The sequence below is a fragment of the Brassica napus genome, chromosome C3, assembly GCF_020379485.1.
Source record: "Brassica napus cultivar Da-Ae chromosome C3, Da-Ae, whole genome shotgun sequence".
In the NCBI taxonomy this organism is placed as follows: Eukaryota; Viridiplantae; Streptophyta; class Magnoliopsida; order Brassicales; family Brassicaceae; genus Brassica; species Brassica napus.
In genome coordinates, this window is record NC_063446.1 from 46,606,254 (window position 1) to 46,631,432 (window position 25,179).

Below are 25,179 nucleotides of genomic sequence, written 5' to 3' on the forward strand. Positions count from 1 at the left end.
GGCAAAAGGGAGGTTGCATCTCTTTCTATAGGAAAGGGGAAGGGAACCCTAGGTCTTTGTCAAATGGGCCGTAGAGAAGCCCATTCTTTTATGAAAATTTTTGGGCCAGGAACCGGGCCGTTACATTATATCTCAAGGTGGCTTGGAGACGAGAACAATAGAAAATCTCCACATCAAGATTTGGAGATTACTAGAGAAAGGAAAAATTGCATCATGAAGTATTTTCCAAATCAAGATGAAAGGAGAGAGGTTAACATTGAATATTCTAATTTCTATTTAAGCTTGGAAGATTTTGGTAGTGTTGATGCAATCCATGATAGATTTATCTTAGAGTCTTTGGGCATATTCATGAATCTTCAGCTCCAAAGCTTAAAGCCTTAGCATTTAAATTGTTTGGACAACATTCTTCATCCTCATGTTGTGAAAGAAAGGAATTGGACCACTTATAAATTCTTCCATTCTACAACAAAAAACAAGATTATCTCACAAAGGGTTGAAGATTTGATATTTATGTATATTAATCTTCGTCTCTTATCTAGAATGAGTTCTGCTTGCAAAGAAGGTCCTAGCAAGATGTGAGATGTTGGAGATGACATATTTAATTTTTTGGATGAGCTTAATATAGGAAGACTTGAGTTTTAAGATCTTTCCCTTGATGAACCAGAACTAGAGGCTATTGTTGTGTTTGATGGAGAAGATGAAAATGAGTAAAACAATTAATCTTTGACATTAAATGTGTTTTTTAGCTGAGTTGCTTAGTATTTAAGATTTTGTTGGATCTGTGTGGTTTAGACACTTTTAATTTTTAGAATTTTATTTTATATGAATTTACAAAATAAAATATATATATATATATTTATATAGGCTTCCAACATGTATCCTTTCTTTTTTTTTTTTTAAACCACTTCTACAATTCAAAACACTTCCATTTCCGCTTCCATGTAAAGTAGTTTAGAACTGAATAGTTTCGGTGAGTTTAGAGTTCAATAGTTGAAGGAGAAAAAGATAGGGTTGGTTAAGCGAGTCAAATTTTCTCGATTCAAATTTGCTTGGAGGAAAAAAAAAATCATTTTAACCAAACAAATAAAGAACTACAACATTTGATCTTTATTTTCTTTGCAGCTCATGGAAAGACAAGTAATAAAGCCACATAAACAGAGGCATACAACAGAAGAAAGAGTTAAGGCAGAGCCAAAACTCATTTCGTAGTCTTCTTCTCTTCATGATTCAGATTCTAACGACTCACCAAACAAATGTGATGAGTGAATCGCAGATGAGAAGAATGTAAAGTAACATTCCGGGAGGGAAAGCTCAAACCATTTTCACTTTTCGGGAAGGAGGCCGGCGGAATAAGCTTATTAAGTCATCCACACCCTGTCATCATTTTTAAACCCCTCTCAGTTAAACTTGCTTCCATGTTTGTAGTAGATTATTCGGTTTATTTATATTTACCCGAGTTGTGATGACGAGGAAGCTGAAAAGCACTATTAAGTATGATCCTAACACCAGAAGCAAGAGCAAGTCGAATGTTACACTCGCCACCTACATACACACAACCATCAAGAGTGGTGCAACGATTAACTTGAGAAAATGCGTTTGGTTTCTCACTTGATTTGTGGAGTGAGACGGACTTTAAATCTCATGAACAAAAGCTAGTTTTACGACAAAATATTAATATTTAAAAAGAGTATGATGAGCGTACCTGGTATATGTTAAGGCTAGCCTTTGTTGAGTCGTAAAAGGTGAAAATTCCATCTAAAGATTCATGTTGAACACTCACTTCAGCAGTATAATCCTCTAGTTCCTGCCAAGAGGTAATCTATTACTTAACACAGAAATCATAATAATGTGGTCAACAGAAACAAGACACAATGTGGTGAGTGAGAAACAGATACCTTCTTCAGAGCCATGATTAGTGGTTCACTCTTTGAGAGAAACGGTGCCACCCGAGGAGTTTGTGACAAAAGATCCAACCATGATCTCACATTAAAGGGATTTACAGCCAAACTACTGTCATCTGCAAAAATCTTGATGTCTTTTCTTTGGTGACCATAGATATGTCTCTGCCGTAAACAAGAAAACATTTAAGTCGGTTAACAGCAATCAATAAGAGGTACTTGAGTTTGGTGCTTGTCTTACAGCAAGGCTTTCAGCCACCAACTTGACACCCTTAATGATGGCATCATCATGCACAAGTTGCCTACAGAACAAAACATTGAGGTATAAGGAAAATGTCAATTCTTGATGGATGAAACATTGAAAGAATACGTTGATATAGTTTGTCAGAGTGCAGAAAACAAATGATAAGATTTTTTGTAAAGACTACCTTGTGTCAGACAGACTTCCAGCACTTTCCAGTAACTCAGGTGGAGTCGGAAGTTCGGATAGAGTGGCTGCAGTTACTCTGAGTCGTGAAAATTGTTCATGCTCCCAAGCAACCTTAACAATCAGCAGCACATATTGAATCAGAAAGTATCCACTTTAAAGAACAGCGAATCCAACTGTTGTCAGATAGAGAATATAGTGTACATATCTCAAACAACCCCTACATGAGAAAATCAATGAAGGAAGTGAGGAATATTATCAATTAACTAAAGCAAAATTAGGTTTTCATCAAAATTTAGCATTTGAAAATGTAAAGACGGAGGAGCATACTCGTGAGATAGCATTTGAAAATTAGGACCTTCCAACTATCCAAATTTGAGCACAGTTCTAACAGTCGATTAGACACTTAAAGATTTCCAAAATCAATATGAAAAAGGGCATGTGAAACTAAGAAATACTGATGACATAGCACTCTGTTTGCATCATTCCGTAACTGAAGTAATACTCACACGTGAATTAGAGATATTAATCTTCTTGTGCTTCAGAGCAACTTGAAAACCCAAGTCTTCTGCCACATTAGAGAAGCCCTGTAGAGACGCATGCATTAACGAAATGAACCATAACAGCTAGTCACTGCAACGATGCATATACAATTGTTTTTACCTCAAATATTTGTTTTATATAGGCGTTATCTGGAGGCTTTGACACGTGAACCAATAATTCATTGTCCCAAGAGCCAACACTGTTCAAGCAAATGGCATAATCAATGCTCTCACGCATCCGCTGATCAAGGCTCTTCAGCCACTGCAGGAGATATGATGTTTAATGAAGAATACTAACAAGGTAGCAAATGCATAAACGAATAATGCACGAAAGAAATGGTTTTCGTAGAATGAGGGAGTAAGGTCAGTACCTTTTGAGTCCCTTCGTAGTTGTAGGGTCCACCAGATGTCAGTGCAAAAAGTAAATTGTACCTTCCCCTTGTCTTGGGATTTGAATAAAGAGTGGAAAATAGTCTAGCTACTTCAAGAAGCGCCACGACCCCACTTCCATTGCTATCACTTCCCACCGATAGTGCCTACAGATACAAGTTACTCAAGTACATACTACCACAATGTTAAGGATATCTACTACTCATGTTACTTACAGGAGCTGCTCCGAAGGTATCATAGGATGCAACAATAGCAATTGTTGGAAGCTGGTTGGAATCTCCTTCTGCTCTTGATCCTGGAAGCCAGCCCTATACACAAACCAAATCCTGTCAGGCTTTCCGTATGTTAAGTAGGTAACGAAAATAAAGCAGCACTAGAGAGGGCGCGAGCACATATCCACATCAGTAAGTAACAAGGAATGGGCAGATCAAAATTAGGATAAAGTTATAATATTATTCAACCTGGATTCAATAATCCTAAAAATGAGGGAGTGTACACCAGATCCCTAGTTGCTAAAAAATTGAAGAGCTTATCGTATACTGAAGAAATTAATTTATTCCAGGAAAATTGGATAATAAAATACACAAATTCAAGCTACCATCCTACCACAAATCAGACCATCAAAACTTAACAACTGAGGCACTGTGTTTAAAAAAGCGCTCGCCTTATGCGCCAAGGCGCAAGGCGCACTCAGGCGACAGCCCCATCGCCATGCACCTCACAGGCGAGGGTATGGTCCCTAAGGCGCGCACCATGGTGCGCTTTTAGCTTAAATCTTAGGCGCGCCTTGTAGATTCCTATCAAAACATAATGTTTTGACCTAACTTTATTCATGTCATATGTTCTAATCGTGACATGGCGGCCGTTCTGTTACATACTCTTAAGTGAAGAAGACGACTAAATTAACTCTAATAATAACTCAGCCCGGTTTAATTCACTAAACCATGTGCATTTCATGTTATTTTAATGAACCAACTCAATTAATAAACTAATTAACCAAGAAGAAGGTTTATTGAACCAAGTATGAAAGTTTTTTAAACCAATTTAGAACCAATTGAAACAATTTTCTGGAACTGAGAAATGTCCCAAAGGCCAGCGATTTAATGCGCCATGGCGCAAGGCGCAAAGCTAGGAGCATATCGCCTTAGTGCGCCTAGCGCTTTTTAAATCACAGCTGAGGCATGTACAGACTGTCAAGCTAACTATAGTCATCATAAAATAAGCCAGCCGATGTTGTAAAACTGAACAAGCTAATAGTTGAAAAACCGAAAGAGGAAGTTATCATAGGTGTCAAAACAAAATAAAATTCAACGAGTTACCTGAATATTAGTGATGGTGGGAGATGCAATTTTCCTAGGCTCGGATACAGAGATAACAAGCTTATATCTGAAAACAAATTATTGTAGATAGAATGAGCATACTCAAATATAAAAGTTACATAATAAAAATAACTCCATGGGAATGAACAATGTTGAAGATAATAAGAGTGAGAATACTCAAATATAGATACACAGTTCAAAAGCTCTATAAGAAACCAACATGATGAACTCTACCTATACAGAATGAGAATACTCAAGTATAAATATCATTGAGAAAATGGTTGACTAACCCGCCTGTGGTGGCAGTAGCTTGCTGACCAAGTGCATCATTTTTCTTAACATCAGCCAACATAGCATCAGTCTCTTCATTCTCAAATGCAAAGTACACAGGAAACTGCAAGAATAAAACCATTAGGGGTATGTGCAAAAACAGAAAAGAGAGTGCTTTTGAACATAAAAGAAAGAAAACACTCACAGGTATGTTGCCGTGGACAAGTAATTTCTCAAGCTGTGCTAATAATTTCCTGAACCCTTGGGTTTCAGAGAGAACACTTCCACCACCAATGTTGCCAGGTCTTAACGTCTGGGGAAGCAAAATCAACAATCCCCCAAGAGACTGCTTCTGTGAGATGTAATCTGCCATCATTTTCACAGTGTAAGAAAACCTAATCCCAGAAACCATATATCCAAATTAAAGTGCGAATCAGCTCTGCTCTCTTACCCTGAAGGAATCCGAGATCGAGTTCGCGGAGTGGGAGGATAAGTACAGAGCGAGATAGATCGGCGCCGCGCTGGAAGCTGAGGGAGGCGGCGTGGTGGTTGAGGGAGGAGAAACGAGAGCCGAAAGGAACGCCGGAGATGTCATATTGGACGAGACGGTAAACATCTACAACAGTGGCCGCGTCGCACAGATCGACGCAAGCGACGAGGATGAGCATGAGGGCTAGGAGTGGATACATGGACTCGAAGACCATGGACCCATCTCTCTGCTTCGACTTCTTTTCGTCCGCCATCTGGATCTAGGGTTTTTTTGCTAACTGGAAGAGATCTCGGATTTGATCCACACTCAAATCTCTTTTCATCTATTGGGTTTTACAGCACGATTATTAGGGGTACTTCTAGGTTCTTACCGTCACCTGTTACGAATACTACTAATTAAAAATTGATTTTACTGAGTTTCTTTCCTCTTCACAGGCCCCAATAATTCATGCCGGCATGTGATTAGTTTACTTTTTATTTTTTATTTTTTTAGAAAAAAAAATCTAAGAAACCCAAATGAATTTCTTAGAGATAAACATGGTCTTAGTAGTCACCACAACACTATTAACTTGTCTTTTTTTTAGTTTTTATGAATAAAATAAAGGGAAATTATGAGCACTGGCCATAAAAAAAAATTAATTAAAAAAATAACCATAAGAAACCAATCAAATAGAATATAGTATGTACAACATGTATTAATTCGATTATTGTCCTCAGAACTTCACATGTCCTTATGTTTCTGATTTTTTTTTCACCTTGTGCGGGGTGAGAATGTCCGAAAAATAATTAAATTTACATCATTTTTTCGTTTAATCTGTTGCCAGAGAGAAAGTTCTATGAAAAACTCTGCTTCGAAGAAATAATTAAATTTACATCACTTTTTCATTAAAAAAGACCTAGCCACCGAGAGAAAGTTTCATCTTCTCTCTTAAAACTCAGCTTCTCTGCTCAAATTTGGTTAAGACCGGCGTGCGTGGGCTTACACAGCCACGACATCAGAAAAACGTAGCTCCATCTCTGACAAGTCTCCGAACAAATCAGCCCTCCAAGCATAAGTGGTACACCGCGATGAATATAAATAGTTTTCACGTCATATGCCAGCCGTCCTAACTGACACATCTCTGAAACGATTAACAATGCCAAAAACTGGCAACCAAAACCAAGTGTAACTCCAATATCAACACTACGCAAGCTGCTGCACCCCCAATCCAAAAGCGACTCCCACGAGTTTACAACTAAACATACCTCCAAAATAGTCAATAGACTCATACACGCAAATAATACATGCCAACCAATGGCTCACATCTCATACCATAATCTCTCGTAGCAAAACTCGTGGAACGACGGCTTGAACCTGGGTGGCGGCAGAAACATCACGTATCCACTCTTGGATAACCTCGGAACAATGACAGAAGAAACTGATAAACTCATGAGCAATATGATAAACTGAGACATTGCCCAACTGTTAAACATCTGGCTGGGACCCTATTAGCCGAAGGTTGAATAATGATGATTTTATTCATCGTCGTAGAAAGAGACAATTGAGTTAGTAATTACTGGACAGAATGGTGCTAAAAGAATTTCAAAATATATAAATAAATTTATTTTTTAAACAAAAAGAACGTTGAAAACCGAATCCCCTGACCGCCATCCGGGGACGGAACCGGGACGGAATCTCACTCTGATACCAAAATTGTGACACATGTCACCTCCTATCTGGAGGACAGCGTGTCATCCCCGACGCGTCATCATACAACAATGTGACACTCGTCTCCCTCTCACTAAGGACGACGGGCCACCAATAATATCCCGTAATATAAAAGCCCATAACCCAATTTCACTCACCCAAGCCCAAATAAAAATCCGAAGGAAAAGTCCAGTAGCACCAAATCCGTCCAAATATCACATAGTTGTTTGTCTCACATGGGGAAGAGTGAGAGGTGAGCGACTGGGGAATCGCTCAGTGAGGTATGGGATGCTACCTCGAAGTCCATGGACCCGGACATAGCACTCCGAATAAATATAATTTAATTTCAATACATGTCAAACACGGTACCTAAAGTACCTAAACAACAAACAATGGTCCTAGCGAGGTGCACACTCGCTGCCCACTAACAGGCCAACAAAACTCCCAAGATAGTGCTCGGTCACACCGCCCGTAGACGCTTTATCGACACTCCCAGGCTACAGCTCAACCGGTCGACTAAAGTTGGTTGCACCTCCATACAATCCGGCATACAGAAGTCCGTCTCTGTATCCGTCTCAGAAAATTCTAACTAAGATTTTACATTTAAGTGAAGCAATCAATATTGAATCATCTAGCCCCCTAGTTCCGGTTTAAACAAAGAACCTAATAACTAAACAAACAATGACAGACTCGATTTCACACAGACGGAACATATTAGAAATAAATTATACTTATTCGAGGTTCTAAGCCGTGTACGAGAAGTTCGGGAATAGACCCTCACCTTATCAATAGAAAAGTAGTGCTATGAACTCCATCTTCTCAAATAGACTCCAAATCTGAAATTAGGGCAAAATTCTGAGTCTGAACACCCTTCGAACGGTTAGAAACGGGTCTGGTCAAGGTTAAAGGAAAAGTCAACCCGCTGGTCATAGGTCAACCCGGTCAACCCTTGACTAGAAATCAATTTGACATAACCGACTGGTTTACCCTAACCGAAACAAAATTAAGTTAAACCGGTCAAACCAGTCAACCAAGTTGACTTACCGAGTCGACTCGGCCGAGTTGGTCGAGTCACCGGCGACGCTCACCGGCAGCGACAGCGGAGGGCGGTGTCGTCTTACCGGGAAGTTCGCCGGTGGCAACGGTGGAGGGCAGTGGCGGCTGACGGAGGAGCTGCGGCAGAGGACGGTGGCGGCTGACGGTGGAGAGGCGGCGGACATGATTTCCGGCAGCGGCGCGTGTAATGCACGCGCGCGGATGACACAATTTCCGTGGGCGCGTACAGCTTCGTCCGGACTCCGATTGAGGTCTGGTCGGCGGCTACGGCTTCGTGTGGACGAGAGGAACACGATGATGGCCTTGCATGCGTGAAAATCTCAACGGTCAGTGAGATATCGTCGATTTACTGAATGGTCCGAAACTGAAGTTAAGGAAGCGGCAGTTTCCTGGTTACCACGGCGGCGAACAGTGATGACAAGCTTGGTGATGTCACAGGGTGTGGTGGTCGTGATGAGCTCCAACCATGGCTCAACTTTGCAAGAGATCACACTCCTCTTTTTTGAACTCTCGTCTCTTTCTTGAACTTCTAATCTTTTTGTTTTGCAGGAAATAAGCTTATGGAGATGGGTATTTATAGACAAACATCTTGGGCCTTCGGGTATTGCTTGGGCTTTAGCCGGCTAATGAGTTCCGAGACCGGATTCGGGTCGTTACAGTATTATTTGGTATTCGTAATGGAAATCTTTTGGCCAGATGGTTACACAATAGATTTTTATAAAGCTGCATGGGCTATTGTTGGAAATGAGTTGATTATTGAAGTTACGTCTTTTTCCAAGAAGGTATATCTGTCGAAGGGGATCAATACTACAATACTAGATCTCATTCCAAAGACGATTGGGGCTAAAGAAATGAAAGATTACTGACCCATATCATGTTTTACCATCTTATATAAAGCGACCTCGAAGATTATTGCAAACCATCTTAAGGAGCTTCTTCCAGACTTTATAAGTCTGAACCAGTTTGTTGTTTTGAAAGACGTACTTCTTATCGATAATATACTCTTAGCAACAAAACTTTATCACAAGGAGTCTGTCTCCTAATGATGTGCATTATAAATTGACGTATCAAAAGCTTTTGATTCGGTTCAGTAGACATTCTCTTGAATACATTAACAGCCATAGAGTTCCCTCCAAATTAAATTTATACACTGGATTTCACTTTGTGTAACGACATCATTATATTTTGTTCAGATTAATGGAGAGTTGGTGGGTTTTGTTAGCAGTGGAGCAGGACATCCTCCTATTCTCTATCACTGTCAGAAGAGGAAGAGGTCCAAAGGCCCATCTGACAACTGAGCCTGCTACAGGTACTGGAAGGCTACATGGGTCTTCTAGAAGTCTACTTAATGAAAGCCACGAGAGGATAAGAGTAGATAAGAATAAGGGAACCATACGTGCGATCGCTAACGGAATGGGATGGCGTGTCACGAGGAATGTGTGAGCTGAGGCTCCTCCTATTTAAGTTGTTGCTTTCTTGTAAAATGTATCGAGGAATTGATCATCTAGTTTGAGAGGGGGAGGTGAGAGAGTCTCCATTATAAATTATCTTAAATCTCTATAATTCTATTTGATCTTTGAGAATAAGACAACATTTTTCATTAGATCAAAGCGCTTTACAGGTGTTCTCTTAACAAACTTGGTATCAGAGCCTTGTACGTGAAAGGACAACAAATCGCAATGGCTCCGCAGAAGAAGATTGGCGTCAAGAAGGGTGTGGAGACTTTGCAGAAGGATGTGAGTAAGATCGCATCCATTGAACGTGACGTGGGGAAGATCGCATCGTTGGAGCAGGGTCTTGAGGAGATCCGGAAGCACCTGACGCGATTTGACTCCTTAGAGCGTTTGGCTCAAAGGTTGAACGAGGAAGACAAGATCAAGAGGCGTAAGGAGAAGGAGCCAATGATCGTCGACGACCTCGTTCCTCCTTTGAGTGTTGTGCGAGATGAACGAGTAAAAGGAGGAAGCTCAGGCGAAGGATTGGTACATGCAAACTCTCCGATCCAAGAGCCCTTGCAGATCCTCAACGCGGAGGGTTCTGTTACGAGGACCACCAACATGATACGACCGGAGAAACCACCAGACGATCGAGATGGATACTTGATGAGGAAGATCAAGATCCCAACCTTTGATGGTGAGGAAGCTGAGAGTTGGGTCATGCGTATCGAGCAATATTTTGAACTGGAGGAGTTAACGGAAGCAGAGAAGCTTCGATCGGTGAGGATGTGCTTCCTCGGTGAGGCGTTGGTTTGGTACTGTTGGGAGAGGGAGCGCCATCCATTCACAACTTGGGAGCAGATGAAGGAGAGGGTGTTGGAGCAGTATGCGATGAGTCACGATACGAACGCGGGTGAGAGGCTACTCATGCTCCGACAAAAAGGCTTCGTTAAGAGCTATTGCAAGGATTTTATTGCGTTAGCCTCTAACGCACCAGAGCTAACGGATAAAGTCCTTGAGATGGCTTTTATGATCGGATTGAAACCTAGGATTCGAGCAGGAGTGAGGATGTTTGAGCCCAAAACCTTGAAAAAGATGATGGAGGTGGCAAAGATGGTGGAGGATTGGAACGAAAACGGAGGCGATCCGCGGAGCAGACCACCGGTGTGGGTCAGAAGCCCAATAAGGAAAGTCTAGGGCGACAACCTTTCTCGGCCTTTAGTGGGCCTAATGGGAATGGCGGCCCAAATAACAAAACTAAGGGCCCATGAGGCAATAACCCCCAAACGGCGACGTCTCAGGGTACGGGAAATAAGGGTTTCCAGTCTCACAATCGAGTCAAACCTCCATTTCGACGGTTGACGGTGGCTGAGATGGATGAGAGAAGAACGAAGAGGCTTTGTTTCAGGTGATGAGCGTTACCACGCGCACCACGTCTGCCCCAAAAAGGAGTTGATGATTTTGATTGTCAAGGAAGGAGGCGAAGAAGAGGAGTTCGACGGAGATTTTGGAGAGATGGAGGAGGACACGAAGCTGCCGTCACTGAGGTGATAAACGCTCTGGGTGATGAGATCCCAGAGTTGGCGGAGCTTTCGTTGGACTCAAAGGCGGGACTTTCGTCGACTCGTACTATCAAGCTCCGTGGAAGCATTAAGGGTCAAGAGGTGGTGATACTGATCGATAGCGGAGCGTCACATAGCTTTGTTTCGACGGGTGTGGTGCAGCACATTGGTCTCCAATTCTCGTCGACAAAAGGGTACGGGGTGTTGATGGGCCAATGCATATTACTGTGGCCGGTCAAGGTATTTGTCGAGAGGTGGAGCTAACAATGCAGGGGTATACGATTCGATCGAGCTTCTTGCCTCTCGAGTTAGGCAACACTGATGTGATCCCTGGAATTCAGTGGTTGTCGACTCTGGGAGACATGAAAGTGAATTGGAAATTGCAGCATATGAAGTTTAAGGAGGGGACTAAAAAGATCCGCTTATAGGGAGATGTGAGTCTGTGCTGCTCCGAGGTGTCGTTGAAGTCTATGAGGAGGATATTGGAGTACGAGACTGAGGGAATGGTTGTGGAGTTGGGATGTATGCAAGGCGTGCAGAGTGCGGAGAAGGTATCGGGAATTGTACTAGCGTTGTTAGAGGAGTTCGAGCAGGTGTTTGATGAGCCGGTGGGGCTCCGTCCATCACGAGGCAAGGAACACTCTATCAATTTGGAAGCTGGTACTAAGGAAGTGAGTGTGAGGCCATGTCGCTATCCTCATGCTCAGAAAGAAGAGATTGAGAAGCAGATCACCGTGATGCTGTCAGCAGGGATAATCAGAGAGAGTGGGAGTCCCTTCTCCAGTCCAGTGCTCCTTGTACGCAAGAAGGATGGCAGTTGGAGGTTCTGCGTGGACTATCGAGCACTGAACAAAGCTACTATCCCTGATAGCTACCCAATATCGATGATTGACCAGCTTCTAGAAGAGCTCAATGGCGCAAGGATCTTCTCCAAGCTCGACCTGAAGTCTGGTTATCATCAAATCAGGGTTAAGGCGGAGGACATACCGAAGACAGCGTTTCGAACCCACGACAGCCACTACGAATTCCTCGTGATGCCCTTTGGCCTCTCGAACGCTTCAGTCCCTCATGAACGAGATATTTCAGAGTTATCTGAGGCGGTTCGTTTTGGTCTTTTTCGACGACATTTTGGTCTATAGCCAGACTGTTGAAGATCATGTCGACCACTTGCGACTGGTCCTGAAGGTGTTAGAGGAGCAGAAGTTGTACGCTAACATGAAGAAATGCCAGTTTGGGACAGACAAGGTGAACTTATTTGGGCACGTTATCTCTGCGGAGGGGGTTGCAGCGGATGAGAGCAAGATACATGCGAAGGTGGAGTGGGCTATTCCACACAGCGTGAAGGAGCTACGGGAATTTTTGGGACTCACTGGCTACTACCGCAAGTTTGTGAGGAGCTATGGAGTGAGGTCGCGACTTCGGCTTTTCAACAGCTCAAGACCGCTATGACTACCGTGCCAGTACTGCCCCTTCCCTACTTCACCAAAACCTTTGAGGTGGAGTATGATGCCTCTGGAATAGGGTTAGGGGCTGTGCTGACACAAAACAAGAAGCCCATCGCTTTCTTCAGTTAAGCACTTACGGAGAGACAGAAGTTAAAGTCAGTCTACGAGAGGGAGTTGATGGCCATAGTATTTGCCATCCAGAAGTGGAGACATTATCTTTTGGGAAGAAGGTTCATTGTTAAGACGGATCAGAAAAGCCTGAAGTTTTTTCTAGAGTAGCGGGAGATAAATTTGGAATATCAGAAATGGCTTACAAAGACCCTCGGCATTGATTTTGAGATTCAATACCGCCCTAGGCTGGAGAACAAAGCTGCCGACGCACTATCAAGAAATGAGCCTGTTGCAGAATTGTTTGCGTTGTCTATGCATGCCGCTATTCAGTTGGAGACTATCAGTAGTGCTGTGGATCAGGATGGGGAGGTACAGAAGGTGATTGCAGACCTTAAATTGGATCCTACTTCACATCAGGAGTATCAGCTGGTTCAGGGAAGGCTGTTACGGGCTGGTAAGCTGGTCATTCCAAAGGATTCTTCGTTGGTGGGCGTTATTTTAAAAGAATTACACGATGGCAAGCAGAGTGGCCATGGAGGGGTGCTTAAAACGCAGAAGCTGATTGGTAGTATGTTCTACTGGAGGGGAATGATGACATATATCAGGCGCTATGTAGCTGCGTGTCAGGTGTGCCAGCGCTACAAATACTCGACGCTAGCACCAGGGGGCCTCTTACAACCCTTGGCTCTTCCAGTTGAGGTCTGGAAAGATGTCTCAATAGACTTCATTGAGGGGTTACCAAAGTCCAAGGGGTTCAACTCGATCCTCGTGGTGGTAGACAGATTGTCGAAGTACGCACACTTCATTGGGTTGCGTCATCCGTATACGATTGTTGATGTTGCAGTGATCTTCATTCAGGAGGTAGTGAAGCTACATGGGTTTCCTCGCACCATTGTGTCTGACAGGGACAAGGTCTTCACCAGCCTTTTCTGGAAGGAGTTGTTCAGGCTCTCGGGGACTAGTCTCTGTTTCAGCACCGCTTATCATCCTCAGTCGGATGGGCATACGGAGGTCACAAACAGGGGTTTGGAAACTTACTTGCGCTGCTTCTCTGGCGAGCAGCCGTTGCGCTGGGCTAACTACTTGCCGTGGGCTGAGTTGTGTTACAATTCCTCGTATCACTCCACCATCAAAATGACTCCTTTCAAAGCAGTGTATGGACGGGAGCCACCGGCATTGCTGCGTTATGAGACGGGCTCGACCACTAATGCGGATTTGGAGAAGCGTTTGATTGACAAGGACGCTGCCTTGACACTACTCAAAGAACATCTCGAACGTGCGCATCAAGCAATGAAGGCAAGTGCTGATAAGCATCGCAAAGCTTTTTCTTTTGAGGTGGGAGATTTGGTGTACCTCAAGATGCGACCATATCGCTTGCGCTCCCTTGCTCGCAAACTCAACAAGAAACTCTCTACCCGTTTCTATGGACCGTACCCAGTGGAGGCTCGGGTGGGACCAGTGGCTTACCGTCTCCACCTTCCACCTGAAGCCCGCATTCACCCTACGTTTCATGTGTCCCAACTGAAAGCAGCGGTCGGTGACACAGTGCAGTCAGTAGACAAGGAGTGTTGGAAGTAGAGCCTGAGGCAGTTTGCGGTTTTCACACCAATCCAAAGTCAGGGCAAGACGAGGTGTTGATTAAGTGGAAAGGTCTTCAGGAGCATGACTGTACGTGGGAGTGGAAGGGCGTGATCCAGAGGAAGTTTTCTACGTTCGACCTTGAGGAAAAGGTCAATTTCAAAGCGCCGGGTAATGTTAGCAGTGGAGCAGGACATCCTCCTATTCTCTATCACTATCAGAGGAGGAAGAGTTCCACAGGCCCATCTGACAACTGAGCCTGCTACAGGTACTGGAAGGCTACGTGGGTCTTCTAGAAGTCTACTTGATGAAAGCCACGAGAGGATAAGAGTAGATAAGAATAAGGGAACCGTGCACGTGCGATCGCTAACAGAATGGGATGGTGTGTCACAAGGAATGTGTGAGCTGAGGCTCCTCCTATTTAAGTTGTTGCTTTCTTGTAAAATGTATCGAGGAATTGATCATCTAGTTTGAGAGGGGGAAGTGAGAGATTCTCCATTATAAATTCTCTTAAGTCTTTGTAATTCTATTTGATCTTTGGGAATAAAACAACATTTTTCATTAGATCAAAGTGTTTTACAGATGTTCTTTTAACACGTTTCTTCAAAGTGAGAGAAGGCTTTGGTAGGGCCGTGCTATTTTGCCTTATGTATTTGTGATCAGCATGAATGCTGCCAAAGATATTGGATAAATCAGAAGTCGAGCATAGGATTGGTTACCATCCTAAGTGCAAATATCTAGGGCTTACTCATTTGAAATTTGCAGATGATATATTAGTTTTTATGGTCAAACTTGGTCAACTGAGAGGATGTTTTCGAAAAGTTTGCATCCATATATTGCTTAAGAATAATTTGGAGAAGTCTTATGATCTATTATGCTGGAAAACAAGATGAAAATAGGGAAAACATTCAAGATCATATGCTTGCATGAAACATGTGTGTAGAGCCGGAGTGTATTCTGTGTCAACAACAACTAGAATCAAGAACCATCTTTTTTTTACAAAGTTTACTAACAAAAGGTATGGTTGGATCTGACTCGTGATCTTATGGACACATCGCAAGCGAATATAAAGCTCTTTCTCTTGAGATATGTTTTTCAAATAATCTTCTATTCGATTTGGCATGAAAGGAATAATCGGTAATATGGAGCTTCCCAAATTCCAACTTGTTCGATGGTTAAGATGATGACACGCAGATTAGGAACAAATGCCTAGCAATCACTACTACACATGATCGCAAATACAATGTGGACTAATTCAGTTATGGCTTGCTACGAGACCTTAACTTACTCATGAGTTGTACTTTGTTTTTAAAATAATATATACTCTGCTTTGAAGTAGTTAAGTCTCTACAAAAGTGTTTTACCGAATAAATTATTCAAAAAATAATCAATGAGAGAAGATATACCCCCATTTTCTGCTTCTTCTTTGGGATCCAAGCTATCATTTTAGGGTTATAAAGCAGATATTTTTTCTGTATGTTTCAATCGAATGGTATGGTTAAATGAGATTATTCAAGTCAGCAGATCCTCCAACATATCTATGTATTCTTTCAGCTGCAGTGTCCTAATCTGTTATCCGAGTGTCAGGATCTCATTGTTTAAACTAGTTTCAGAGTAGATTGTGTTTTCTACATACTCTCGTAGGAAACACATGACAGAGGAGGAAATCAAAAGCCGCAATCCACACCAACCCAGAGGTATAGTGAAAAGCTACGAGCAGTGATTATAGGCGGGAAGACTACTCAAAACGGATTCAGTTTCTCGGATCCCACAAAGGCTTTGATCTGTTGAAACCTGTTAGTAGCTTCAGCTCTAGTAATGTTTTAGAGCTTATCATTAAGGCATAACATTCATAAGATAGATCAGAGATTTTGGATACAAATCAATCTAAACCTAGTCAACATACTAGATTATTTGGTGATTGCAAGATCGCCAAAAATGTATAGCATTTAGTAATTAACTTATTTTAGAGTCGGAATTATTTTACTTTTTTTATAGTCAGGATCATGCGGCGCTCGAGCTCATAGAGCAGTTCCACGACTGCAGAGTCGAAGGAACTCTTTTTGTCAGGCCTGGCTTCTCCAGAATACATCACAGCCTCACGATTAGGTATCCTCAGGGTTATGGTCGATATGAAACTGCTGAAGCTAGTCCGCTTCTCATTGCCATCTGTGAATTCAAAGGGAGTTCTGTCCGCACACAAATATGGTATCAGTTTTAACATTGGTCAGGACCCATGAGAGCCAAATGAAAACTAGGACAAATCAAAGTGATGAGCTCACCGAGACTTGTCTTCCAAAGTGTCGAAAGTAGGCATTGGCCAGAGATGCTTCTTGCAGAACTCATGTAATGTTCCACGGGGCCCTCCTTTCTTCATGTTTATAGGCCCAATAACTGTAAAAATAAATCATTAGCACAACTCTGGACGATAAAGAAGTGAAGAAGAATCTTAAAGTACTCTTACCTGGAACCACTGTGCCCTGCATTTCGACAGAATCTGAAGACGGAGTTTCTCTGTCGCTAAGATTGCAAGCAAGTTTAATATCCATGGAGCTTTGATCATCCCCGTTCCCAGTTTTACGTGAAATGTTTCTCATCTGAAAGAACCATAGAAAATTTCAGTAAATGAATACACATACAAGTGGAAACATCAGGACATATATACCTCAAGTTGCTTAAGCAGATGGGAAGCTGCTTTTCCCAGTGCCAGTTTATTTGTCTGTTCAGATCCATCTCCAGTCAAAAGAATATCGTCCAGCTGTAACTGGATCATGGCTTGTGCCTTCACACCATCATTTGCGCATTTCACACGGAAGAAATACCCGAGAGAGTCGCACAGCTCATTGAGCTCTCGGAATGGAGGAAGCTGAAGTTTATCAGGTGTCACAAGTGGAGAAAGCAACGGCTCAAAGACTTTCCACACTTCTTCAAGATCTAACCTTGTATCGATCAGCAATGCTCCAGCGATACTCTCCACCATGTCCCCAAGAGCCTAAACCAAAACAGACAAAGTTTGTCAACTTTATTCCTTTTTTTAATATCTGAAATCACTCAAGCATGGATAGTTAAACGGTCATGCACCTTAGGGCCTTGTATTGAAGGGATTGTTCTACCAGTCTCATCTGGCTTTGAAAAAGACTTCAGATACTCTTTTAGTTGAGTCTCAAGAACCGTAGCACAGCGTTGAAGGTGGGTATGCAGATTATTTTTCACCGCAACTTGCGCGAAATTTTCGTTGTTTACACATGCAGAACGAAGATCTGTCATCTCTCCAGGCCCCGTCTTTTCGTAGGTGTTAAAGAGATGTCGGGTGATTAGAAAATCCAGAACGGAATCGCCAAGAAACTCCAATCTCTGTTTGAGGAACAACAAGTTGATATAGCATGAGATTAGAAAAGCAGCAAGAAAAATGAAGGACTGAAACAATGAAGTCAGACCTCGTAGGAGTAGGATTCATGAACAGATGAGTGTGTGATAGCCTCTTTCAAAAGGAACTTTGAAGAGAATTCACGTCGGATCTTTGTCTCCAACTCCGTAAGCTCATCGTCTTTAGGGATGTAACACCGTAGAGAAACTCTATTGATGGCTTCATTCACTAGTTCTCTGTCAAATTCAACGTCAAGGCCAAGCCATTTCATCATGTGAAGAGCCGCAGTCAATCCACCGCTGACATAATAGGCACCAATCAGGGCCTCAGCGCAATCTGATACAGATTTTGAAACCGTCCATCTATGACCCATGTCACAAGACTTGCCAATTTTTATAGTCATGTTCTCTGTAAAGAATCTTGGCTCCAACGGTACTTCTCTACTATCAATCCCACACTTGCAAGGAACGGGAAAGAGAGAACATTGACCAGGTGCGGTCCACCGACGCGGTTCAAAGGCACCGTTTCTTATGTATCCCTATAAAAGCCAATAGATCTTTAGTTTTCAGAATGATTCAAATTACATTACTTACATCGAGAAACCTGTAGTTTGCGATCTGTAGCCAAGCGGTGAAGATTCGAGTTAGATATAATCGATTGCCTCTCACGTGAAAGTTGTCCCTCGTCTTTGTTAGGATACTTAAGGTATAGAGAACAACTCACAACATACTTCAAGACTGAATCCCCAAGCAATTCCAAACGTTCCATGGAAAACGCTTCAGCGGATGTAAGTGTTGTAAGTGCTTCAAGAACCTTGATTCATTGAATCAATACAAGATTTCGTTTTGACAGTTAAGGATTATCTAGTTTCAACTCTAAATGATAAATAGTGTGGAAAACCATACCGATGTACTAGATATACTGAAGTTATCGATGCTACAACCAATCTCTTCTCTAAGTTGGCTGGCCAACGTTAGAGACTCTAGGCGGTGCATCACTGATGGTAATAAGTAGATTGATTTTATCACAGAACGTGGTACGTCAATTCTGACCAAGAGCTCCGGAGGCAAATGAGCGTGGATGTTGGGTTTTGTTTTTCTAACAATACCAACTTTTGGTTCTTTCTTCTCAATCACTGCCCATTTACATTGGAAACAACATCTTTTAAGACCTTGTACATTACAATATCTAGAGAATGTACAAAAATGTATGCATGTTTAGAGAAATTCTGGAAGTACTCAACTTACCTTCGTCATTGAAGTTGACTAAGAGGTTGTGCGCATGGTGACTCTGCTTCAACTTCAACAATGGCTGGTTTGGGTGCGCCAAAACAATCCCATACCTGATTGAAGGGGAATGAAATTATAAGTTACGGAAGAAAACTGCGAGAACATCCATAGATAAGAATATGACTTACTTTTTATTAAAATATTCTGCATAAGTAGCATATTCTAATGAGGCCTCGTCCTCAAACGGGCTCATAGCAGAAGAATCTTTGACCGCTTCCACTATAGAGTATATCCTTCCGGTGTGAATCGCAATGACCACAATTTCTTCGATGCTATTTTTATCAGACGAAGCGTTGGCAAAATGAATCAGATTCGTTTCCGTGTCTTTCTTTTGTGTCCCTTCCTGACCGGATGAGGTGTTGCAATGATTTTCTTCACCAACCTGAAGTTCTAAAAGGGAATTTTTCTTCAAGAAATCAACTACACAGGCACAGGAATTGATCGCTGACCAATCAACCGTTGCACTCGAAACTAGATCACTGGTCTCAACCGGTAGCATTAAAAACATGAAGGAAGGATGCCAAAGAGAACTTGTGTCAGTTTGAAGCAGAAATTCTCTTTTTGTTCCCAGTGACTTGGATCCAACAAACAACTTTCCGAACATGCCATTGAAGAAAAATTGCTGAAAACACTTTGCTTTGACCATCTGCATGTTATCGCAAAACATAAATTTGAAGAATATAAACAAGAAACTGTATAAATATCCCATGGACCAGAGTGTGGGAGGTACCTCTTCTTGACTCAAACGTATCTGGCCACTAGGTGAAACAGAAGCCTTTATATACTTTCTGACCAAGTAAAGGCCCATCTCGACATTACCAACATCATCGGCAAGGGTTGACTCTATCAGAAGAGAGAAACTAGAGTACGCGTCCCCAGAGATATTACTCCAGAAGTCCAATTTATAAGCCTGAAAGATGGCGCCATCAAGATTTTCTCCCCAGATTCCTGACAATGCGTTTGCACGGGTTGTCCCGTGCAACTCCTTCCGCTTTTTGGAACCTGTCCAAAGAATAGAATTATATAAGAACATCAAGAGAAACGCCATGACCTCGTATGATGTGCATCTGCTGATGTGTCACACATACCTGCAGCCGACGAAGATGATTTACTTTTAGAAGAGGCGGCCTTCTCTTTGGCGCTGCATTGTAGCAGATTCTTATCCAACACTTGCAGTTGACATAACCTTTTATTAGCCGACTGCTCTTTTGGCGCTGGTTCATCATGAACAGTGGTGTTAGGATCTGGAATAACCGTGGTTCCGTTCTCTTTCACGTCCTGACCATTCGCTTCCGGAGGTGGACACAATCTCCGGTTTGGAGTTTCTTTTGGTACTTGTCTTCGCATAAGGTCATACAGATGATCTCTTTGGCTCGGGTTCCCCCTACAAAATTTTTGTATTAAAAAACTGAGATGCAAAAGAGGGCAATGGGTTTCAGTAAACACGTTGTGTTAACCAAGACTGTCTCCTACCTTTCAAGAAACATAATAGACTTAGAGTTACTCTGTTCGGCCAGTTCTTGAGACTGTGAGTAACTACACACTGTTTTGGGCAGGTCAAAACATACCATGCATGAGCAATCTGGCATGTGAAACCCTTCTTCGACCACGTCAGCGATAAATACAAGATTTACCTGCATTCATTTTAAGAAAAAAATAAAAGCTTTCAGAGAAGACATAATATAAACATTCTTCAATCTGTTAATCGTCTACGGTGATAAAGAACATGGAACCTTGCCAACATGAAATGAATCTTGCATTTTCTGTGCCAATGCATGGGTAGAGGCGTTGTCTCCGACTAAGTATAAGACGTAAAGGTAACCTAAAGAGGCTTGTTTCTTCAAGTATCTTTCGATCACTTCTGCAGTTATGATTCTCTCAACTATAATAAGGCATGGCTTTTGCATTTCACCTCTGTAAACAAATTAAAATCGTCAGAACAGAAGGAGCCTTTGTTGCAATTTTGGGAATTGAAAAAAATACAATATATAAGTTACCTCAATGAATCCAATAGATGGAAAAGTTCTTGTAACTTCGGAGATACAAGTTCCGAAATCACTGCTGACGGATTGTCTTGCTGCAAATCTACCGGATCCTTTTCTTCTGTTAAATCACACAAAAGATTAAAAAAAGAAGAGAGATTAAATTAGTGGTTTCGAAGCCTCAATGCAAAAAGAGCTTCTAATACAGTACCTTGCTGCAAAAACAGCCCAAGTGTGGATAAAACATCACTAAGAAACTCCTTGCACACCATTGAGCATTCGTTGTAAGTTTCGGTTTCCAAGATTTTCTCCAAGCAGATTTCAGCTGCCTTTACATGAAGGCAAGATTTAAAAAAAATAAAAAAATATATATATATAAATATATATATATATATATATATATATATATATATATATATATATATATTAATTCATCACAGAATATTATATGTGGCGTGGTCGTATGTGATAGAAAGAATACCAAATGTGCGCAAATGAGGCCAAGACTATGAAGGCAATGCAAAATATCGTGGTAGTCATTGGACAATCGCTTTTGATATGCCTTAAACTTATTCTCCTCCACGTCCTGACAATTGCCTTTTTCCATTTCTTGAAGAAGACTTAACAGAGAAGCATCAAACTGTGGAACAAGATACAACAACCTTTTCAAACCTTCTGAAAGATAATAGGAAAGAGCAATGCTCTGGCTCATAATCAGTGTGAGCATTTATTACCTTGAGGTGTGAAGTTCGCAACTTATCTTTCAGTTCCAGACGGCATAAAGGTGGTGGGTCATAAAATACTGGACCTTCTTTCACATTTGTACCAAACTTGTCCATCCCTTTCTTCCCTTGAGGATTAAAAATCTGAAAGTAAATCTTGCATTAGCTTCAATTCGTGAACGAGTACACATTTCTTTTTTTTTTTTTTACACAATAAACAAAGTACCTGCGAGTCCATGAGGTTCTCCAGTTCTGATACTTGATCTGCACAGTTCAATAAGGAACATTAACAAAACAGTTACGTAAAGAGGAAACTCGAAATAGCATGCCTTTTCTAATGGCGGCTGTCGTAGTCAATCCAAACATCCTCGGTTTGTCTGTAGCTTTGTGATAGAACTCCTTCACGCAAACCAGGAAGATAATAGTTTATTGACTGACTCTGGTTACCGAAAATGCATATGAGAAAGCACTACCGAGAAACCCCACCTTCATAATCATTGCATAAGGATGATTGCCAGTGGTGCGGTGGCATTCATCTATTACTAGAAGGCGTACCATCTCTACTTTCAGGAATCCACCTCTAAGGGCATCTAGAAATATTTGAGGAGTCATAACTAGAACCTGAACCAGACAAAAGGTAATAGACAGATCAATTGGGTTAGGCAACAGACAAAGCGTATGTGATAGCTGTTAGTGAGATCAGTTGTTAGCATATAACTCGCAATTAAGACCCAAAAAAAACGTGCCTCGTTCTTGGAAAGTTCCTCTTCCCAGCGGTGTGATGTCCACTTATCAACTCCTTTAGCTCCATAGTAGTCTTCAACCTTCAGATTTACATGTTCTCTAATCTCACAGCAATGCTAAATCCATAGGGAAAACGAAAACAAACAATCTTGTTTCAAAGAAGAAATCAATCAAATAAGATAAGAGTAGACAAAGCAGGAGTCATAGGGGGTTGCCTGTTTGACGAGAATGACAGTAGGGGCCAAGCAAATGATGAATCTTTTGGGGGAATCAGAAGAAGGCATGGGTTTTATAAGCAAGTTGATTACCCCAAACTTATCAATTCCTGTCTCCAGAACAGCAATACTGTTCCTGGTCTGTGCAACCTCGTACACCTTCCACTCGGAACTGCTGCAAAGGAAAAGGAAAAGGAAAGGAAGTAACTTTAGTGAACAAGACCCAAAAGCACAAGCAAAAGCAACTAGGAAGAGGTAAGATACCCGTTCATAGGAGAAGAATCGTCATCGATTTCAGAGAATTTCCTCTTGACAGAAAGAGAATCGCTTCCTGCTCCTCCTCCACGAGGTTCGTCTCCTTCCATGGAAAACGGAGAAAGAGAAGGGTAGAGAGATTCTTCTTCGAAGGGAATTAGAGTCTCCAACGCACTAATAAAAAGGCTATTCTCTTTCTTTCGTCCTGCCACTAGCCAGTGTGCTATGTTTGATCTTTGTGAGTGAGAGAAAGCCAAGCGGGTTAAGACCATGTTTATCCTGGTCCTGAGTGGGTTTTTAAGCAAAATAATCCATTTAATTAAATCAAAACAAAATAAAAATGGGCTTACCGATCCTTAACTAAGGTTTTTTAGAACCGGGTTTGAACTGAGTTTTTCCACCACGTGTCAGCAAAAAAGAGCACAAGAATTTTTTTTTTTCTCTTTTCTTTTCTCTTTTGTTTCTTCGTCTTCTCCGTCGAAACTTCTCAACTCTCCTGTTAACGTCGAGAACACGTGAGTGACTCCAGGCTTCTTCCTGTTCCTAGCCATAACCGCCGCCGAGTAAATCGCCGCCATTCTTCCCGGAGCATCCCGGCCCAGACCGAAGACGAGGAAGTTGGCCGGAGCTAGATCTTTCAAGACGTTGAAGGAGATCGAGATCCCGTGGATGTTTTGTTGTGGGGTTATGGTGAAGGTCGCGTAGTGGACGATGGCTTGGAGCTGGATCGGTGTCGCTGAGTTAACGGAAGCATCTGTTGATCGCGTCGTCGGCTGATCGTATGAAGGATATATACTGTTAGAAAGATCGTGTGTGTATTAGCTTTGTGGTAATAATAATAATCATCATCATCATCAGAAGGATCCGAGTCTCCAGGTTCAGTTGCTGGAGTACGATATAAGGTTTGAGAGATATGGAAGTGAGTTCACGTTTTATGATTACAACGAACCTGAAGATTTACCGTTGGAGCTTAAACATTGCTTCAACATAATCGTTGCAGATCCTCCCTACTTGGTAAAAGTCTCTTCAAGTTGTTAACTTTTATAATAACCAGTTTTAGTGATCTTGATTTGGTTATGGTTGGCAGAGTAAGGAATGTCTGGAAAGAATTACATAAACATTTTAAGGATAACTCACATTATGTAAACCGATAAGTGGTCCGGATTCATAGTAGATCTGTTTTGATGCAGGGGAAACTGATGGAGATTCATTTTAGTGGAAAGGGAAAGATATGCGGAGCAAAACTTGAAACTTGTGAGTAGAGAACTGAACATTTGTCCTATTCTTTGTCATTTTTTCTTGAATATTGAGCTCACATGTATTTTTGTTTCCTGTGACTACTTGGTGCTGAATGACAACAGTTCTGCTAGAAAAGGTAATTTTTGTTGTTGAGAAGTTTTAGTCAGATTCCACAAGTTAGCTATTCATGGACTAACAAGTAGTCTATTTGGATCAGTCAAGAGTAGTGCAGCTGTCCAATGGCGAGAGATCCTACCATATCTTTTATGAACTGCGTGCAGGTGCTTCACCAATTCTTAAAAGTAACATTTTAAACCGAAATATCTAAGAACTGATTCAGGTATTTGATTGGTTTAGGCGCATGTGATATGTTTGGAAGTGTCCCTGCTATAAACTAAAATGTAAACATATATATATATATATATATATATATATATGTATAACTTTACGTACTCATGGCTGAGAACCTTGAAGTTGCTAGAACATTCCTTATATGATCCAGGTACCTGACTAGGGGGCTTGGAAGAAGAAGACAACTAGTTGTGAGTTGTCCATCTTTTCATCACCCATCTGCGTTGACTTGCTTGTAAGTTGCTCCTTCTGATCAGTGATCACCACTTAACCTTGTTGGAAACAGCTGATTAGTCGGTCTCAATAGTTTTGGTAAAAGTTTTTTTGTTGAGATATCAACTTTCTTCGGGTTATTGATGATTGTAACAAGGTGAAGTTAATCACAAATAGATCGATATAATCAAATAGTATAACCGGTTGACCAAAACACTTCTCTTCATTCTTGAATCCTTCCTCTCTTAATGTTTTTTCTTTCTCCAATTCTATCTTTAAATATTTTTTTTTTTAAGAAACCCCTTGTTAAAAAACTCCCATTGGAGCAAGAAAATTAGGTGACTCTTACCTAAATTCCTTAACTAAAATTTAATACTTAAATAGTCATTAAGAAACTTAATGAGTTTCTAGGGATAATCATGCTCTTAAAAGTTGTGAATGAGGGTTTTATTTCTCTGTTTTGATTATTAATTAATTAGTCAACACATGGGGGTTATTGGAACATGAATTTCTGTGGAATTTGATGATTTTAATATTTGAGAGGATTTTACAAGTTAACTAGATTTAACAAATTTTATCAAATACTTTTACA

At 41.4% G+C, this 25,179-nt stretch overlaps 2 protein-coding genes across 3 annotated transcripts; both read right to left on the minus strand.

Annotated features, from left to right (window-relative positions):
• Positions 1 to 1,015: 1,015 nt before the first annotated feature.
• LOC106389486 (nicalin-1) lies at positions 1,016 to 5,671 on the minus strand. The gene is made up of 14 exons (XM_013829753.3): positions 5,298 to 5,671; positions 5,052 to 5,212; positions 4,867 to 4,970; positions 4,577 to 4,643; positions 3,473 to 3,565; positions 3,239 to 3,403; positions 2,989 to 3,129; positions 2,835 to 2,912; positions 2,327 to 2,439; positions 2,140 to 2,200; positions 1,896 to 2,063; positions 1,703 to 1,804; positions 1,453 to 1,542; positions 1,016 to 1,374 (listed from the first exon to the last, which is right to left on the minus strand). The coding sequence occupies exons 1-14, from the start codon at positions 5,587 to 5,589 to the stop codon at positions 1,312 to 1,314; spliced, it is 1,698 nt and encodes a 565-aa protein (XP_013685207.1). The 5' UTR covers positions 5,590 to 5,671; the 3' UTR covers positions 1,016 to 1,311.
• Positions 5,672 to 16,046: 10,375 nt separating this feature from the next.
• Positions 16,047 to 23,055, minus strand: LOC106355731 (endoribonuclease Dicer homolog 3). 2 transcript variants are annotated; one of them, XM_048751227.1, is made up of 24 exons: positions 22,794 to 23,055; positions 22,530 to 22,704; positions 22,317 to 22,430; positions 22,057 to 22,191; positions 21,900 to 21,969; positions 21,797 to 21,834; positions 21,583 to 21,714; positions 21,330 to 21,488; positions 21,060 to 21,177; positions 20,864 to 20,969; positions 20,600 to 20,780; positions 20,340 to 20,500; positions 19,955 to 20,250; positions 19,597 to 19,868; positions 18,995 to 19,512; positions 18,825 to 18,919; positions 18,483 to 18,712; positions 18,181 to 18,390; positions 17,648 to 18,115; positions 17,292 to 17,564; positions 16,876 to 17,202; positions 16,675 to 16,807; positions 16,493 to 16,604; positions 16,047 to 16,399 (listed from the first exon to the last, which is right to left on the minus strand). In XM_048751227.1, exons 1-24 carry the CDS (start codon positions 22,892 to 22,894, stop codon positions 16,189 to 16,191), a joined length of 4,635 nt encoding a protein of 1,544 aa, XP_048607184.1. In that variant the 5' UTR covers positions 22,895 to 23,055; the 3' UTR covers positions 16,047 to 16,188. The 2 variants fall into 2 exon arrangements, with proteins under 2 accessions (XP_048607184.1, XP_048607185.1); XM_048751228.1 differs by having other exon boundaries at positions 22,530 to 22,701; positions 22,794 to 23,035.
• Between the last annotated feature and the right edge of the window lie 2,124 nt (positions 23,056 to 25,179).